At 56.3% G+C, this 19,425-nt stretch overlaps 1 protein-coding gene and 1 non-coding gene across 3 annotated transcripts; one reads left to right on the top strand and one right to left on the bottom strand.

The window, feature by feature from the left end:
- Positions 1 to 5,544: 5,544 nt before the first annotated feature.
- Positions 5,545 to 16,276, bottom strand: LOC133347467 (uncharacterized transmembrane protein DDB_G0289901-like). Of its 2 annotated transcripts, XM_061559860.1 has the most exons (4): positions 15,111 to 16,276; positions 14,209 to 15,080; positions 11,381 to 11,581; positions 5,545 to 10,115 (listed from the first exon to the last, which is right to left on the bottom strand). In XM_061559860.1, exons 1-4 carry the CDS (start codon positions 15,934 to 15,936, stop codon positions 10,017 to 10,019), a joined length of 1,998 nt encoding a protein of 665 aa, XP_061415844.1. In that variant the 5' UTR covers positions 15,937 to 16,276; the 3' UTR covers positions 5,545 to 10,016. The 2 variants fall into 2 exon arrangements, with proteins under 2 accessions (XP_061415844.1, XP_061415763.1); XM_061559779.1 differs by having other exon boundaries at positions 14,209 to 16,275.
- Positions 16,277 to 16,742: 466 nt separating this feature from the next.
- On the top strand, positions 16,743 to 16,828 carry TRNAY-GUA (transfer RNA tyrosine (anticodon GUA)). Its single transcript is given in 2 exon segments — positions 16,743 to 16,779; positions 16,793 to 16,828. It is a non-coding gene; the product is annotated as a tRNA-Tyr (tRNA).
- The last annotated feature ends 2,597 nt before the right edge of the window (positions 16,829 to 19,425 follow it).

The following is a 19,425-nucleotide window of genomic DNA, read 5'->3' as shown; positions in this document are numbered from 1 at the left end:
ATAGAAGGGTAAAAAAAAACAATTATCACATTTTTTACTGTTTGGCCGTGTCGGGTGGTGGAGGGTTACGACACATTTATAAATAAAGCGATCTGACCCAAAAACCCGATATTACGAGTAGCAGTCACGTGGTAACTAGTGTAGCCAGCCTGGTGGTCACCACCACAAGTTGTTATTCTGTTAAGGGGAAGTTACCCCGTGTGATGGAGTTAAATAAAATGTGTTGCCTCCAAGTCTACGACTCAGTTGAACTCACTGCCCAAGTGTTAGCATTGTTTAGATTTAAAGCTTTCGTGACTGCAGGGATTCATCTTCTTGGTTCTTTCGGTAAAGTCACGTAGAATGGAAATAATAAAATAAAACATAATAATATAATTCTCACGACGTTTCGGCTACAAGCTGAAGACGGCTGCTTGCGTTGTAGCCAAAACGTCGTGAGAATAATTTTATAATGTTTTATTTTATTATTTTATTATTTCCATTCTACGTGACTTTACCGAAAGAACCAAGCAGATGTTAGCATTGTTGTTCAAGCACCCTGTTTTTAAAACACCACGATGATTGGCGGAGCACAGATTGAGTTCGACTCGCCATCGGCAAACCTTCTGGCCCCCGGCCCTTGTGCCCTGCGGGGCCGCTGTCGCCCGCAGGTGCCTGGCGGGGTTCGAGGGCCTGCGCTGTGACACCATGACGCTGGAGAAGCAGGGCCCAGCGGGGCTCGGCCTGTCCACGGGAGCCACCGTCGCCGTGGCTACGCTGGCGCTGCTGGCGCTGGCGGTCGTCGGCGTCGCCCTCTGCTGTGTGTGCAGGTGGGGGGGGGCAGGTGGGGGGGGGCAGGGGGGGGGGTGGGGGATGGTGGAGGGGGGGAGGTGGGGGGGGCAGGTTGGGGGGGGAAGGTGAGGGGGGGAAGGTGGGGGGCGGGTTGGGAGGGGCAGGTGGGGGAGGGGGGGCAGGTTGGGGGGGGGCAGGTGGGGGAGGGGGGGGCAGGTTGGGGGGGCAGGTTGGGGGGGGCAGGTGGGGGAGGGGGGGCAGGTTGGGGGGGGCAGGTTGGGAGGGGCAGGTGGGGGAGGGGGGGCAGGTTGGGGGGGGCAGGTGGGGGAGGGGGGGGCAGGTGGGGGGGCAGGTTGGGGGGGGCAGGTGGGGGAGGGGGGGCAGGTTGTGGGGGGGTGGGGCAGGTGGGGGGGCAGGTTGGGGGGGGGAAGGTAGGGGGGGCAGGTTGTGGGGGGGGCAGGTGGGGGAGGGGGTGGGGGGGGCAGGCTGGGGGGGGGGGGCAGGTGGGGGGGGGGGTGGTGCTGGCTGTCGCCTGATGATGCTGGTGGTGGTTGTTGCAATTACCGGCGAAACGTCACGCGACTCAAATTCTTTGGTTCTTTCGCTAAAGTCACGTGATTGTAAATGACGCCGTGGGTTTAACTCTCCAGCACTCACCCGGTGAGTGCCGAGCTAGTGACTCATTAGCCGCGCGTTTGTTTACGCGACAAACCCCTCGCCGGTTGGCTGCGTGTCGGGTGGTGGCGGAGGCGTTTGCACGACGACACATTCGTATTTTACGCGCCCTAACCCAAGCAAATAAAACCTCTATTGTCGGTGATATTGGTCGCGAGGGCGATAGAATCGGACCCCCGACGAAATCACCCGTCAGAGATTTGCCACCCCCCGTGTAACATGCAAGCGTCCGTGGCTTTTGACCAAAGGGCAATGTGTCGTTCGCCCACACACGGGCATCGTGGATCATTCATCGAGATCGTGATCGATTCCCGCTCAGCCGATCCATCATGAACAAACACCAACGAGACCGCGTGATAACGTAATCGCAATGTTGCGGGTTAACCGCCCGTGCCGAGTCGTTTGCCAATCGATCCACGGAGCGGGTGGCGATGCGACCCCCCCCCCCCCCATCATCGACTTGAACACGCGACGCTTTCCTGTCGTTCAACCTCCTTGCTGCCCTTGGACTCGCAGAGACTCGCGTCTCGTCTACCGGCTACCCGTACCCGACCGGGTACGGGTAGCCGTTTGCGACCCTGGTGCGGCCGGGTACGGGTACGGGTAGACCGTGAGTCACTGGTGAGTCACCGTTTGTCACTCATTTCGGGTAGGGTACGGGTACAGGTAGGGAACGGGTACGGGGGGTAAGGAATCAAAACCCGTTTGCGACCTCTGCTCGTCGCTGACCGACCACAGCCAGCCCAGCCGCTCCGTCTACTACTTCTACGTCTTTCTTTTAGTCAAAACCCTCCAGGCCAGCTGGCAACGGCGTCGAGATCGGTCTCATAGTCCCTCCATCCCCGCCTCGCACCTCCCTCCCCCTTCCCCCTTTGACCCCCCCACCCCTCCCGTCCGACCTGCACTCGAAACCTTGGTGTCACTTTCCGACTCTTCGCTCTCTTGCTGCCGTTGTGCGCCTGCAGCCACTCGCTTCCCTCCTGGAGTTCCCCGCCTCTGAACAACGTTCGTAGAGTCACCCCCCCCACCACACCGTGCCCCCCCCACCACTCCACCCACAAGTGCCACCCCCCCACCCCCCCACTCTACCCACACCGTGCCACCCCCCCCCCACCACTCCACCCACACCGTGCCACCCCCCGCCCACCACTCCACCCACACCGTGCCACCCCCCCCCACCACTCCACCCACACCGTGCCACCCCCCCCCACCACTCCACCCGCACCGTGCCACCCCCCCCACCACTCCACCCACACCGTGCCCCCCCCCACTCCACCCACACCGTGCCACCCTCCCCACCACTCCACCCACACCGTGCCACCCTCCCCACCACTCCACCCACACCGTGCCACCCTCCCCACCACTCCACCCACACCGTGCCACCCCCCCACCCACACCATGCCCCCCCACTCACACAACACAGTGCCACCCTCCCCACACCTCCACCCACCCCCGTGCCACCCTCCCCACCACTCCACCCACACCGTGCCCACCCTCCACACCACTCCCCCACACAGTGCCACCCCGCCCCACCCAACATGGCCCTCCGCCCCAACCGACTCCACCCACCCCGTGCATCCCCCCCCACCCACCCCACTCACCAACACCGTGCCCACAACCCCCACCACTCCACCCACACCGTGCTAACCCCCCCACAACACAATGCACTCCCCCCCCACTCCACGCCACACGTTCCACCCCCCCCCCACCACTCAACCACACCGTGCACCCACCCACACCACGCCACCACACCGTGCCCCCCCACCACCACACCATGCCCGCCCCCCACCACTCCACCCACACCGTGCCACCACCCCACCACTCAACCCAACCACCGTGCCACCCCCCCACCCACTCCACCACCACGTGCCCCCCCCCCACCAACACCATGCCCTCCCCCCAAGCCACTCCACCCACACCGTGCCACCCCCCCCACCACTCCACCCACACCGTGCCACCCCCCCCCCCACCACTCCACCCACACCGTGCCACCCCCCCCACCACTCCACCCACACCGTGCCACCCCCCCCCCCCACCACTCCACCCACACCGTGCCACCCTCCCCACCACTCCACCCACACCGTGCCACCCCCCCCACCACTCCACCCACACCGTGCCACCCCCCCCCCACTCCACCCACACCGTGCCACCCTCCCCACCACTCCACCCACACCGTGCCATCCCCCCCACCACTCCACCCACACCGTGCCACCCCCCCCACCACTCCACCCACACCGTGCCACCCCCCCCCCCACCACTCCACCCACACCGTGCCACCCTCCCCACCACTCCACCCACACCGTGCCACCCTCCCCACCACTCCACCCACACCGTGCCACCCCCCCCACCACTCCACCCACACCGTGCCACCCCCCCCACCACTCCACCCACACCGTGCCACCCCCCCCCCCACCACTCCACCCACACCGTGCCACCCTCCCCACCACTCCACCCACACCGTGCCCCCCCCCCACCCACACCATGCCCTCCCCCCACCACTCCACCCACACCGTGCCACCATCTCCACTACTCCACCCACACCGTGTCACCCTCCCCACCACTCCACCCACACCGTGTCACCATCTCCACCACTCCACCCACACCGTGTCACCCTCCCCACCACTCCACCCACACCATGCCCTCCCCCCACCACTCCACCCACACCGTGCCACCCCCCCCCCACTCCACCCACACCGTGCCACCCCCCCCACCACTCCACCCACACCGTGCCACCCCCCCACTCCACCCACACCGTGTCACCATCTCCACCACTCCACCCACACCATGCCCTCCCCCCACCACTCCACCCACACCGTGTCACCATCTCCACCACTCCACCCACACCGTGCCACCATCTGTAGTGTTTGTTGTGGTTTTTATCGCACCGCAGACGAAGACGTCTCGCCCGCCGGCGCTGCCAGGAGTCTGCGATGATCCCCGCGAAGGGCGAAGCCACGGGCGAGGAGGCGGCCAGCGACGCGCCCTTGGAAAAAAGTGCCGGGGAATGGGGGGCTCTGGCTGCCCCCCACTCCTCCTCTGAACGTTGCGCGTTCGTGGGGAGCGGTGGGTGCAGCGGTTAACGCGTTCCGTCAACCCCAACGGTGGATTGCCGCTCGAGGTACACACGGACACCCACCGAGGGCGATTACCTTGTCTGCGTTGTGTAGTAAACGTCATGGCGCTGGGGAGACAAAGGCGGCCTGGCGCGGTGGTCACAGTGTCGGCCTTCACCGGGTGCTCACTCGCTAATGGCACTTGCCCCCTAGAGTCCGTCAAGGCTACATCTCGGGTGGGGCACCTTTGTCTTTGTGTATGTCGGTGTCGTGAAGATGAACGTTGCAGTGTGCGTGTGGTTTTTAACCCCGTGGTGAAATTTTTCGAAAAAACCGGGATTTACTCGGAAACCCGGTCGTAGATTCCGCGCGTACCATCGTACATTGTACGCACGAACGCCGTGACGTGTACATTGTATACATACATGGTGTCTCATAAGCCTGGAATCGTGGGGGGGGGGGGGGGGAAGAACTCGTTCATATTTCCCTGGACACTGGATAAGACGTCGAGTGCCTGTGGCATGGCCGGCGAGAAGCCGCCATCTTGGATGTTGTTGTTTGATAAATCTCCGGGGTCACCAATGGAACCTCCTTTGCCAGTAAAAATATGATCATTGTTTTTTTACCCTTTTATCTGGCAACAAAACTGACACTTTTTTTTTTACAAGGAGTCATGTTTGCATAGACCACAATACCTGCAGTCATAATGCAAACAAAAACCATAACTCTGATAATGTATGCACTGTCCTTGAAGTTGATTGGTCCACACCCGAGACAGCTTTGTTAGTAAGTTTGTAGTTTGTAAGTTTGCAGTTTGTAAGTTTGTAGCTTAGTAAGTTTGCGTTTCAACCCGCCCGCCCGAGTCGACGACTCGCGTCCTCTCGCCTGCGCGTGTTTCCCCGACGACGACGGGTTTTTGCATGTTCGCGGGTCCAGGGGCACGAGGCAAAGCGGTTCTCTGCTCGTGCACGCGCGTGCGCTGCGCAAACGCGAGGAGAAGCGGATGCCGATGGGCGCATCGCGACTGACCGACGCCGCAGCCGCGTCGAACCTGCGTCGTTTTATTGGCGACGTTCTTAGCAGCACCGACAGGGTCCACGTTGAGCGAAAAAGAAAACAAACACAAAACGACAAACAAAATCGCAGCTCCTTGCAAAACAGGACCCCGGGATGAAGAAGGAAAACGTTCCCGGCCGTCCCGATAAACTCGACGTCGGCTTGACGTGAAGGCACCTTCACGCGCCGTTGCGTATTCATCCTTTTCATCAGTAAACCGTCTTAGTGGACGTCACTGCCAAATGGCTTTGGACGGTCGTTGGCGACTATCGCGTGCCGAGTGGTGGACTCAACCGGCGCACGAGGGCGGCTCCTGGTCCGTCTGCTCCAGGCCTCACAGGGGGTCTTCGTCTTTGTCGGCCGGGATGATGAAGCCGGCGGTCGCTCCCGATAGCGCGGCTCTAACCAGAGGGCGCCGTGGTAGCGAGGAGATGTTGACTGCATCGCGACCCTGACGCCTGCTGCTGTATATTTGGAGTTTGCGTGTCTCTCTCTCTCTCATCACGGCGGCTAGGAGATGTTGACTGCCTCGCCTGGTGTACACGAGGTCGTGGGTTCGATCGCGACCCTGACGCCTGCTGCTGTATATTTGGAGTTTGCGTGTCTCTCTCCCCGTGGTCGCGTGGATTTTTCTCCACATTCAGAATCAACATCATGCGTTCATGGAGTAATTTGGCTGCTATAATGTTCCACAGGATGAGCCACTTCATTTGCGATGTGCCAGGTCGCTTCTGAAAAAAAAGCTGCATGGCTCATCCTGGGGGCCTTACAACTGGTAAAATTTAAAGAATAAAATTTTATCTACGACAATTATCGTTACTGACAGAGCTCAACGGACGCGTTTAAAAAGGCAAACATGAGATTCTAGATTGGAAGCTTTCGTGACTGCAAGAATTCATACTCTTAGGTTTTTTCCGGTAAAGTCACGTAGGTAAAAAAAATTGAAATAAAATAATAAATCACGTTTCGGAGGCATATAAGGTCCTCTCTTTACTTGATACAGCAATCGTGCTGTGACGGTTCCACCTGAAGACGGAAGCTTGTGTTGCCTCCGAAACGTCGTGATTTTTATTTTATTTCTATCATTTTTTTACCCATGTGACTTTACCGAAAAGGCCTAAGAGTATGAACCACGAGATTGTTATTAAAACGATTCACGCGGCTGGGCCCAGATCACGAGGCCGAACCTACACCGCCCCCCCCCCCCCTTGTTCACCAGGACACCTGCAATGGCGTCATCGGTCGTCGCTGCCAACAAGGTCAAAGAGGTCAGAGGTCATCGATGGCAGCGACGTCATCAATGACACTGATAATCTCGATGACATATCGATGTCAACGAGGTCATTGATGTCATCGAGGTGAACGAGGTCATCAAGTTCACCACCCATCACCCACCCCCACCCACCCCCACCACAACCCCCACCCACCCCCACCACAACCCCCACCACCACCACCACCTTGGTGGTAGAGGGTGGTGGTACAGGTGGTACAGGAGGGTGGTGGTACAGGAGTGGTGGTACAGGTGGTGGAGGAGGGTGGTGGTACAAGTGGTGGTGGAGGGTGGTGGTACAGGTGGTGGTGGAGGGTGGTGGTGGTGGAGAGTGGTGGTACAGGTGGTAGAGGAGAGTGGTGGTACAGGTGGTACAGGAGGGTGGTGGTACAGGTGGCGGTGGAGGGTGGTGGTGGAGGAGGGTGGTGGTAGAGGAGAGTGGTGGTACAGGTGGTACAGGAGGGTGGTGGTGGAGGAGAGTGGTGGTGGAGGAGAGTGGTGTTACAGGTGGTACAGGAGAGTGGTGGTACAGGTGGTGGAGGGTGGTGGTAGAGGGTGGTGGTACAGGTGGTACAGGAGAGTGGTAGTACAGGTGGTGGTGGTACAGGAGGGTGGTGGTACAGGAGGGTGGTGGTAGAGGCGGAGGAGGGTGGTGGCACAAGGTGGCACACGTGCGCGCGACGGGCCGAACCGTCTCCACGCTCGCGATAAAAACGACTTGGGGCGAGGCTGCGCTGGTCGGAAAGCCAAAAACCCTCCGCCACCCGCACCTCCGATGAACGATGTTGGCTACGTACGGTTCGGCACACACACACACAGCCACACAGAGTACATCCAAGAGCAGTTCAACACACACAGGTACCGCCCCCAGACTCACGAAGCCAGAAGTAACGTGGCCGTGATCGCGACACGGAGCGAGCGGGCCTGGCGGCAGCGGAGCAAGCGAGCGTGCGGTCCCCGTGAGGGCGCCACGGTGGCTAGGAGATGTTACCGACCTCGCCTGGCATACAGGAGGTCGTATTCTTAGGTTTTTTCGGTAAAGTCACGTAGGTAAAAAAAATTAATGAATAAAAGAAAAATATTTATTTTATTTTACTTTTATTAATTTAAATTTTTTACCTACGTGACTTTACCGAAAAAACCTAAGAATATAAATCCTTGCAGTCACGAAAGCTTCAAATCTAGAATTAAATACAGGAGGTCACTTGTGGGTTTGATTCCGACTCCTGGCAATGCCTCTTAAAAATGTTCGAGTTTGTGATGACTCTCTTTCTCTCTCTCTCTCTGTGGTGGCCGCGTGGATTTTTTCCAACGGGTTTCCTCCGGTTTTGTCCCCTCCACATTTAAAATCAACGTCGTGCATTCAGAGCAATTTGTCTGCTACTAAAAATGTCCACGCCGCGCGAGTCTGCGCGTTACATTTACTCGGGGAGTTGAAAGAATAAATGACTTTTTGTAAAATAAAACATTTCATTTTAAAATATTACTCGCGTGAGCAAAACGTGTTGTCATACACCCTCCACCGCCCGACACAGCCAACGGATAAAGTTGGAGCGCGATGATCATCCGTGCCAATGTACGACTGCCCTTCAGTATGTCGGACAGCGATCCACACACACACTGGACACGTGGCTAGTCCGAATTATCGCTGGTAGTTACAAGCAGCATAATCAGGCAGTGGCCAAGATTGTGAATAACGTCCTGACCCAACAATTCTAAGAATCATCAAATTTGGATGGCGACCACCAATTTAGAAAATACGCGTTTAGGATTATTTGGCTGCTGCTATACATTTCAGCATGATGATGGTGATGGTGGTGATGGTGATGACGATGGTGGTGATGATGGTGATGATGGTGACGATGGTGGTGGTGGTGATGATGGTGATGATGGTGACAATGGTGGTGATGGTGGTGATGATGGTGATGATGATGGTGGTGATGATGATGGTGATGATGATGGTGGTGATGATGGTGATGATAATGGTGATGATAGTGGTGATGGTGGTGATGGTGATGATGGTGATGGTGGTGATGATGGTGGTGATGATGGTGGTGATGGTGATGATGGTGGTGGTGATGGTGATGATGTTGACGATGGTGACGATGTTGACGATGGTGATGGTGGTGATGATGGTGATAAGCCAACTTCGTTGAGCGATCATTTGTGATTGCCAGGTCGCTTCTAAGGACGAGCTAAATCGTAGCTCAGTGGGACCTTACCTGGGAAAATAAAATAATTTAGTTTTCGTTAAACAGTTAACTACCTCGCCTGGTCTAAAGGAGATCGGAGACTCGATCCCGACCCTGACGCCTGCTGTATATTTGGAGTTTGCGTTTCTCTCTCTCATCATCATCACGGTGGCTAGGAGATGTTAACTACCTCACCTGGTGTGCAGGAGGTCGTGAGTTCGATCCCGACCCTGACGCCTGCTGCTGCTGTATATTTGGAGTTTGCGTCTCTCTCTCCGTCTCCCCGTGGTCGCGTGGACTTTTCTCCGGGTTCCTCCGGTGTTTCCCTCCCCATTTAGAACCAACTTCACGCGGTCGCAGGATGTGGCTGCTGCTGCTGCTATCAAATCTCACTTGATGATGAGCCCACATTAGTTGAGCGACCATTTGTGATGGGCAGGGTCGCGTCTGAGCTACGTCGCAGCTGAGCGGGGGCCCTTACCTGGTAAAATAAAGATAGTTTAGTTTTAGTTTTTTTAAGTAAAAATTATGTTTATTAGTTTGAGTTCCACCTCCCCCGATCCACAACCGCGATGAGCGCGGAAAGGGATTGGCATCCAGGATGCCGTGGGGGGGCACGTCATCGGTGCTGGCCTGGTGGCTGTTGTTGTTGTGGCTGTTGTTGTCGTCGCTGTTGTAGTGGTTGATATCGTGGTTGTGGTGGTTGCTGTGGTGGTTGTCATGGTTGTTGTGGTGGTTGTCATGGTTGTTGTGGTTGTTGTTTTTGTGGTTGTTGTTGTTGTGGTTGTTGTTGTTGGTTTCTAATGGGGGGCTAACGCAGAGGGAGCGCGACCACAACTCCATTCCACCCCCTTCTCCTTCCTGGTCTCTCATGATGGGGGGAGGAGGTGGGGGGGGAGGTACGACGGGGGCCGTCGCCGTGACGACGACGGGGGCCGTCGCCGTGACGACGACGGGGGCCGTCGCCGTGACGATGACGGGGGCCGTCGAAGTGGCGGCTCAGGGAGCGGCGGTGGCTCCCAGCTGAGACTCCACGAGGCGGTACAGCTCCATGGTGGCTCGCGCGTCCTCCACCGACGAGTGGCCGTGCCTGCCCACCTGCGTGCCGACACGGCCGCACGCGCACACGGTGAGCGGTGGTGGTGAGCGGGGAGTGAGCGTGGCGATGGTTAGGTCGGTTTGCAGGCGAACGAGCGAGGTGAGCGAGTGAGGTGGACCGTAGGCGAGCTAGTGAGGTGAGTGAGCGAGGTGAGCGAGCGAGGTGAGCGAGCGTGGTGGACTGTAGGTGAGCGAGTGAGGTGAGCTAGTGAGGTGAGTGAGTGCGGTGAGCGAGTGAGGTGAGCGAGCGAGGTGGACCGTAGGTGAGCTAGTGAGGTGAGTGAGCGAGGTGAGCGAGTGAGGTGAGTGAGCGAGGTGAGCGAGTGAGGTGAGTGAGCGAGGTGAGCGAGTGAGGTGAGTGAGCGAGGTGAGCTAGTGAGGTGAGTGAGCGAGGTGAGCGAGTGAGGTGAGTGAGCGTGGTGGACTGTAGGTGAGCGAGTGAGGTGAGCTAGTGAGGTGAGCGAGTGCGGTGAGCGAGTGAGGTGAGCGAGCGAGGTGGACCGTAGGTGAGCTAGTGAGGTGAGCTAGTGAGGTGAGCGAGTGAGGTGAGTGAGCGAGGTGGACCGTCGGTGAGCAAGTGACCAGCTGCGTGGGTGGACGGCGACGTGAGAAGCAGTGGCGGTGGATCGTTAGCCGGGTGATCGAGCGAGCCAGCGGATGAGCCAGAGAGTGAGCCAGCGGATGAGCCAGAGAGTGAGCGAGCAGATGAGCGAGCGGATAAATGAGCGAGCAAGAGGTTGAGAGAGCGAGCAAGCAGATGAGCGAGTAAGCGAAAGAGCGAGCGAGTAAGTTGATGAGCGAGCTAGTAAACAAGTGGATGAGTGAGCGAGTAAGATGAGGAGCGAGCGAGCAAGCGGATGATGGAGCGAGTGGAGGAGCGAGTGAGCAAGGAGGAGCAAATGTATAAGCAAGCGAATAAACAAGTCGATGAGCGAGCGAATCAGCGGATGAGGGAGCGGAGGAGCGAGCGAGTGGATGAGTGAGCAAGTGGAGGCGAGAGCGAGCAAAAGGACGAGCGAGTACGCAAGCGAGCAAATGGATGAGTGAGTAAGCAAGTGGATGAACAAGTGAGCAAGTGGATGAGCGAGCGGAGGAGCGAGCAAGCGGATGAGCGAGCGGATGAGCGAGCGGAGGAGCGAGCAAGCGGATGAGCGAGCGGATGAGCGAGCGAGCAGATGAGCGGATGAGCGAGCGGATGAGTGAGCGCGCGGATGAGCGAGCGGATGAGTGAGCGAGCGGGCGAGCACGTGGGCGAGTGTCCGTGCCTGGATGTCGCGGTAGAGCAGCAGCTTGGTGAGGCGCTTGAGCGAGGCGGGCTGGCCGAGCGGCAGGCCCGCCCGGCGCCGCAGCTCCACCAGCGAGGCGGTGTCGCGCGTGCGCTCCGTCGGGTGCACGTAGCCCAGCGCGCGGAAGTCGTTGGCGATCGAGTGGCCCACCACCACCTTGTTGTGCAGCAGCTGCACAATCTGCGTGGTACAGCAGGGGGAGGGGGGTGGTACAGGGTGGTGGTATAGGGTGGTGGTACAGGGTGGTGGTGGTACAGGGTGGTGGTACAGGGTGGTGGTGGTACAGGGGGATGGTGGTGGTGGTACAGGGGGAGGGTGGTGGTACAGGGGGAGGAGGGTGGTGGTGGTACAGGGTGGTGGTGGTACAGGGTGGTGGTGGTGGTACAGCAGGAGGGTGGAACATGCGCCTGACAGGCCGAACGGGATCCACGCTCGTGATTATTATTTTTTGGGCAAGGCCGCACGGTTGGAGTTGAAAGCCAAAAACTGCTCATCGTTGTAAAAACCCTCCACCACCCGTTAACTCAACTTAACTATTTTGTTTTATTTCACCACGTAATGCCCCCGCTGAGCTGTGATGCTGCTCTTTTTCAGAAGCAATCCTGGCAATCAGAAATGATGGCTCAACGAAGTGGATTATCGTCATCATCATCACGTGGACATTTATCGCAGGCAAATGCTCTGAACGCGTGATGTTGATTCTAAACGTGGAGGTTATAACCGGAGGACCACCGGCAAAAAATCCACACGACCACGTGGAGAGAGAGACACGCCAGCTCCAAATATACAGCAGGTGGGATCAAAACCACGACCTCCTGCATATCAGGCGAGGGAGTTAAAATGTTCACACAGATAAAACGCTGCACCACCCGCACCTCTGATTAGCACGGTTGGCTACGTACGGTGCGAAATAAGCTTAAAAAACATTTCAAGTATGTTGGGGTGCCAGGTTGGCGAGATGCTAACTACCTCGCCTGGTATACAGGATGTCGTGGTTTCGATCCCGACCCGAGTTTGCATTTCTCTCTCTCGCCGTGGTCGCGTGGATTTTTATCCAGGGTCCTCCAGTTTTTCCCCTCCACATTTAGAATCAACATCCGATTACAGTATTTGGCTGCTATACATTTCCACATTATCTGGTAAAATAAAGAAAAGTTGTTTGTAGTTCAGATGCAGTTTTGTGCACGAACGACGCTATATTAAAAATATAAATTATGACAACAAATTCTAACGAATTAAGAATAATGAGTAACTGCATTTGGCGATGGGGAACCTCCATCGTCGTGCGTTAAAACAAATAAACTCAACTAGTGAAACGAGAGGGCTTCCTCTACTTACAAACAAGCTAGGTTCAGGAGGTCTGTCCGTAAGTACATTCGTTTGCAAGTCCAACTTTACTCCTGTCGTTTCCAAACACGTTGTACGGCGTGTACACTAAATATGGGAAATGGCTTTAAAAGTTGAATAATCTCCTGTAGTTGTAGATGCCATTGGTTCTTCATGTTCTGCAGACGTGGATGCCACTGGTTCTTCACGTTCTACAAATGTAGATGCCACTGGTTCTTCACGTTTTGTAGATGTAGATGTGTTCAGAACCCGAGGACTGGCATATTGGTTCCCGACTTACGAATGGAGCATCATTAACGAATTGTGTTGGGAATCGAGGACTATCATATTGGTTCCAGACTTACGAATAGGCCTCGGCGAGGTAAGGTAATTTACCCTTTTTACCGGGTAAAGGGTAAAGATGTCGACATGCCAAGGGGTAAGGTAAAGGGTCGGGTAAAGGTAGCTCGGAAGAATTACCCGGTAGGGTAAAGGTGTCGACATGCCAAGGGGTAAGGTAAAGGGTCGGGTAAAGGTAGCTCGGAAGAATTACCCGGTAGGGTAAAGGTGTCGACATGCCAAGGGGTAAGGTAAAGGGTCGGGTAAAGGTAGCGCGAAGTGTTACCCGGTAAATACGGTGCCTTATTTACCGCTAGAAGCTCCGTGGCGCAGTCCGTGGCCTCCATTTAATAAGTAATATTAAAACAAACTTTCTTAAAAAGACGCTTTTATGAAATGTACTAGTAATGGCAGAACTCCACGACTCCAGGAAGTGGCCCCGAAGCTTGCCGTAACGTAAGGGGCCGTGGTGATTCACAGCCAACGTCAGTTGAGCGTGGACAATTAGACCCAAGCCGAAACAAAACATATAAAAAAGGATTTTATGATAGAATATAGTATTGTCATCAGTATGACTTAAGTATACCAAGTTTGCAGTCGATACCCCATTAGGAAGTGGGTAAAAATTTAGTTACAATATTTGAGGATACAACGACGACAACAACAACAAGCGTATAAAATTGGAATAATCGAGAGTATTCTATATGAATAAAGCGCTCTACCCAGCATTTACCGCTGTAAACCTTGTCCATGTGTAGTAGTGCCCCAGTAATTACCCTGTAATTGGGTTATTTGTAGGGCGTAAGGGTAAAAGGTAGGGTAAAGGTAGGCTCGTTGTTTTTACCTTTTAACTTTTACCTTGCCTTGCCGAGGCCTACTTACGAATGTGTTCGACTTACGAACGAGCCTCCGGAACAAATTGTGTTCGGAACCCGAGGACTATCATATTGTGTTCCCGACTTACGAACCAGCTCCTCCTTACGAACGGGTCTCAGGAACGAATTGTGTTCATAAGCCCGTATAGATTTTCTTTATTTTCCGAAGCGACCAGGCCATTGGTAGGGGCGAACTGGTTGACCAAAGTATTCTTAGAGAATGGATGGTTTAGTAAAAACAATAAAAAAATTTTTTTTTTAAATCACCTCTTTTTGTGCCGCTCGAAACGGAGTGGCGTCCCGCATGTGGCTGGGCCGGATGCCGCTCCACCTGGTCCTGTAGTCGGTCACGGGCTCCTCTGGGCGCACGTAGCCGTCGTACAGCACCGAGCCGTGGTAGTCCACCACGCTGCAGCGCGCCAGCGCGCCCCGGCACCCGCCGGGACCCAGACCCACCATCTCGCAGTCCACGGCCACCAGCTTGTGCGGTGGTGGCACCACGGCGCGTACTGCTGCTCGGGGGAGGTGATTGTCAATGACAACATTGTTGTTGGTGGTGGTGGGATCTCTAGAACTTCCTGCAACAGCCGAGGGACATTGTTGTGGCTGTTCGAGTTCGTTCGTGGCGGTGGTGGTGATATTGGTGGTGGCGGTGGTATTGGTGGTGGTATTCGCGGTGGTGAAATTGGTGATATTGGCGGTGGCGGTGAAATTGGTGGTGGCGGAGGTGGTATTGGTGGTGGTATTTGTGGTGATATCGGCGGTGATATTGTTGGTGGCCATTGGGAATCCAGAGCGGTGCTCGGCCAAGCGGCTGGCCGACCCCAGCACGTGGGCCCTGCGCTTGGATCGAGCCCCGACGCGTCGGCTCGTCGTGCCGGGAGTTGTGTCGAGGCCCCACGGCCTCTCCGCTGGGCCCGCCGTGGCCCGGCGCTCCTCGTGGCGGCCACGGCGAGGGCCGCCGTCGGTGGCCCGGCCTGGGCCGCCGAGTCGCCGGCCCCGCCGAGCGAAGGCCGCCGCGGGGGCCCCAGGCCCCGTCAGGGCCGCGTCTGGCCCGGAGTCCAGGTCCTCCAGGTCGACTTCCTCGCTCCAGGAGCTCTCAAGGCCACCACTACTACTTCCACCACCACCACCACTACCTCCACCACCACCACAATCTTCACCACTACCTCCACCACCACTACCTCCACTACCACCACCACAACCTTCACCACTACTACCTCCACCACCGCTACCTCCACCACTACCTCCACCACCACTACCTACACCACTACCACTACCTCCACCACTACCACCGCCACCACCACTACCACCACCGCCGCCACCACCACTACCTCCACCACCACTACCTACACCACTACCACTACCTCCACCACTACCTCCACCACCGCCACCACCACTACCACCACCGCCGCCACCACCACCACTACCTCCACCACCACTACCTACACCACTACCACTACCTCCACCACTACCTCCACCACTACCTCCACCACTACCACCACCACCACTACCTACACCACTACCACTACCTCCACCACTACCTCCACCACTACCACCAATGTCCGTCTGGATCCTCTCGCCACCGTCACCATCACGACCACCACCGGCACGCATCAACTGCAGCTGCTGCTCCTGTTGCTGCTGCTGTTGCCTCTCCGTCTCCAGCTGCCTCCTCCGGCCCACGATGCGCCGCATCTTGGCGCTCTGCCCGCGGGACTTCTTCTTCTTCGTCTTCTTCTTGGCCGCGCTCGTGGCGGACAGCTGCAGCAGAGCGACGCGCGACGCCCACGAGGTCGGGTCGGCCGATGTTTGCGGCTTGCGAGACAGGAACTCGCTGGAGCTGTCGCAGCCGTAGAAGAGACCGCTGCTGCTGCTGCTGCCGCTGGTGCCGCTGGTGCCCTGGGTCGGCATGGGGATCAGCTGCGATGGGGGGGAGCTGGTGGTGTAGGGGGTTGGGGGGGTCCGTTGGAGCTGGAGAGGGGTCGGGTTCATCCAAACCACCGAGCCAGCGGCAGCAGGGTGAGTGGGAGTGTCCGCTGAGGGTTAAGATGGGGGGGGTCCTCTCTAGGGGGGTCCTCTCTTATAGGATGTTCTCTAGGGGGGCCTCTGAGGGGGTCTTCTACTAGGGGGGGAGGGATCGTCTCGGGGTCCTCTGCTATGGGATCCTCTAGGGCGGTCCTCTTTAGGGGGATCGTCTAGAGGGCTTCTCTAGAGGGGTCCTCTCTATGGGGGTTCTCTAGGGGGTCTCTACTCGGGGGTCCTCTGCTGGGGGGGTCGCTGTAGGGGGTAAAGGGGGTCAGGAGAGGGGAGGGGGAGAGAGGGGAGACCGCCACCGACCCGGGCCGCACACCGACTGCGACGAGAGGGACCACGCGGCGCCGGTTCTGCCATTTCGTAAAAAAGAATGGGACCCGAAGCTCGCGCGGACATCTTGGGTAGGGGGAGGCCCTCGGGGGGAGGCGGCGACGCGGCCCCTCCCCTCGCCCCCTCCCCCCTCCCCCGTCTCCACTCCCCCGCGTGTCCTTCACTAAGATGGCGGGCGGATCGCCAATGACGCGGCGGTGATGACGTAACGCGAAGCTGCCTATCAGCACGGCTCTTTGGGGAGATTAAAGGCCGATGGGGTAAAACAACGGGTGGCTGTTCAACAACGCCAGCGAGCAAAGACTCTGTTCGGCAACGATCACAATTAATGTATATTAAATATGTAAACCGATGACGGCGAGACCTGTAAGTGGTGACGTCGAGTAGGGTGGTTGTGTTTAAGTAGGGAGTGTAGGGCGGCAACAGTCGTGGCGCCTTCGATAGCTCAGTTGGTAGAGCGGAGGACTGTAGAGGAAGTGCCGAGATCCTTAGGTCGCTGGTTCGACTCCGGCTCGAAGGAGGCATTATTTTTGTAACAATTTTTGTTTTCTAAAAATAACAACGTATGTGTATTCTTTCTTCCTCCAAGTACATTTAGCTAAAAATAAATTTGTTTGCTGTTTTTATTTTACCGAACGAACACTAAACTATGGCCCAGGGAAGAGCTGGGTAGGGTCTGTCGCCATGAGAAAGGGAGAGGCGTGGACCGTCACCACTCAACACGTGGCCGCCACGACCCTGATCACGACAAGCGGATCGATGAACGGACGAACGAGATCGAAAACTTTTTTCCCCAGGAGATGCAGAGATCCTGAGGTCGCTGGTTTGACTACAGCTCAAAGAATGCAAATATTTTAATACAAGTTTTCTCCATTATTTAACAAAGCTTAATTGAGTCTTTCATCCTCAAAGTGCATGTAACTAAAACGAAACTAAACATTTATTTTACTTTACCAAACTAAAATAAAAAACATTTTAAACAGTTTTTCCCCAGGTCAGGCCCCACTGAGCCATGTAGTTTATTTCAGAAGTGACACGACTATCATGAATGATTAACACGTAAGCTTTCGCGACCAATATTCATAATCAACGTTTTTGGGTTTAGATCGCGTTATTTATAAATGTGTCGTAACCCTCCACCACCCGACACGGCCAATCAGTAAAAAAGTGTCACGTTGACAAAAGACAAAATAGTTCACTGCTTTAGCCCACCGGTGTGTTGAAGCGTGAAACCACAACATTTACAATTTGAGTTGTACGACGTTTCGCTGGTAATTGCATCCAGCACGTCACGCACCTAGGGGGAAGGGGGTCAGACATTTGTGACGATGTGTGACTAGGGGGGGGGGGGGGGTTGAGAAATGTGACGTCACATCAAAATTCGTATTTTATAGAAGCGTCGTTCATGCAAATTGATCCCACAACGCTGCGCGATCATCCAGTTCCGTACACAGATGTAGCAACCCCCACGAGTCAACGTTTTCCACCCCCTGGCCAACCCCCCCGGCGCGACGGTGCAGAGCGAGGAGGGAGGTGTCCTCCATTTGGAGGCGACCCCATTCCGCGACCGACAACCCCAGCAACGAATCCCTCCCTTCTTGCTCGATAGGACCCGAAACTGAAGGCGCATCGGCAGCGGCCACGAGGACCGAATCGGTGGTGACGTTCGGAGACCTACAACGCCCCGAACCCAAGAGGCACGCGCACTCCGAAGTAGGTGGCAATCGCGACAGGGCGTCAGCGTTCGTGTGGCGGAGACCCTTACGATATGTGGTGACAAAGTCATAGTCTTGGAGAATCTCCAACCATCGAGACAACTGGCCCGATGGTTGTTGAACCCGCAGGGCGTATTGTAGGGCCGCATGATCTGTACGGACGGTGAACCGCCGACCGTACAGATACGGGCGGTACTGCTGAATGAAATAAACAATCGCCAATAATTCCCGACGGGTAACGCAGTACCGCTGTTCGGCTGGAGACAGTACCCGACTACCGTAAGCCACCACATGCTCTACGCCCCCAATGAGCTGGGACAGCACGCCCCCGATGCCCGTGTTACTTGCGTCTGTATCGAGCAAGAAGGGTTGTGAAAAATCCGGGTAATTCAACGGCGGAGCCCCCACCAAAGCATTCCGGAGGGCGCGAAAAGAAGCCTCCTCCTCCGGCCCCCAATGAAACCTGACTCCCTTGGACGTCAAGGCATGCAATGGTTTCGCAATCGTAGCGAAGTCAGCCACGAATCGCCGATAATACGACGCGAACCCAATGAAACTCCTGACCTCTCCCACAGAGGTGGGAGTCGGCCAGGAGCTGACGCATTCCGTTTTGGCGGGATCAGTGGATATCCCCGAGCGCCCAACAATGTGACCCAAATATCGCACCGATTCGCGGAGTAAATGGCACTTCTGTGGTTTAAATTTCAAATTGGCAGCCCGCATTTTGAGAAAAACAGCACGCAACCTCTGGAGGTGTTCCTCGAAGGATTTGCTAAAGACGATGACATCGTCTAAGTAAATCAAACACGAATCCCATTGCAAACCTGCCAAGACCAATTCCATTAACTGCTGAAAAGTTGCCGGCGCAGAATGTAAACCCATCGGCAAGCGGTTAAATTGGAAGAGACCTTGCGGTGTACGAAAAGCAGTCTTAGGTTTTGATTCGTCATCCAGAGGAAGCTGCCAGAATCCTGATAGCAAATCGAGGGTGGAAAAGAATCGCGCACCGGCCAAGGCGTCGAGCGACTCATCCATCCGAGGAAGCGGGTACGCATCTGCCACAGAGATTTTGTTGAGACGCCGAAAGTCGACACAAAATCTCAGTGAGCCGTCATGTTTTTTCACCAAAACGATCGGCGCGCCCCACGGGCTGTTGGAAGGGGAAATGATATCGGCGGCTAGCATGTCATCAACAGCCGATTTGACATGATCCTTTTCGGCGGGACTCAACCGAAAGGGATTTTGGCGGATTGGCGCGCTGTCACCCGTGTCAATATGGTGTCGCAGCAATTTAGTACAACCAATATCAAATTTGTGTTGACTAAAAACGTCAGCAAATTCGCTCAGGAGAACTCGCAGCTGCGCGCGCTGCGAGTCGGACAGGTCCACTGAACCCGCGCAA

Source organism: Lethenteron reissneri, chromosome 1 (genome assembly GCF_015708825.2).
Source record: "Lethenteron reissneri isolate LAM-NWPU_2019-01 chromosome 1, ASM1570882v1, whole genome shotgun sequence".
Lineage (NCBI taxonomy): Eukaryota > Metazoa > Chordata > Hyperoartia > Petromyzontiformes > Petromyzontidae > Lethenteron > Lethenteron reissneri.
Note: the sequence above shows the minus strand (reverse complement) of the source record. Positions and strands in the feature narration are given on the sequence as shown.

Bases quoted from the DNA above. Each gene is read 5' to 3' on its own strand.
- LOC133347467 (XM_061559779.1), bottom strand. From the start codon at position 15,936: ATGAACCCGACCCCTCTCCAGCTCCAACGGACCCCCCCAACCCCCTAC. The intron at 11,582-14,208 runs GTGATTTAAAAA...TGTACCACGCAG, and splicing joins TTCGAGCGGCACAAAAAGAG to ATTGTGCAGCTGCTGCACAA. The intron at 10,116-11,380 runs GCACGGACACTC...GTCGGCACGCAG, and splicing joins TGCTCTACCGCGACATCCAG to GTGGGCAGGCACGGCCACTC.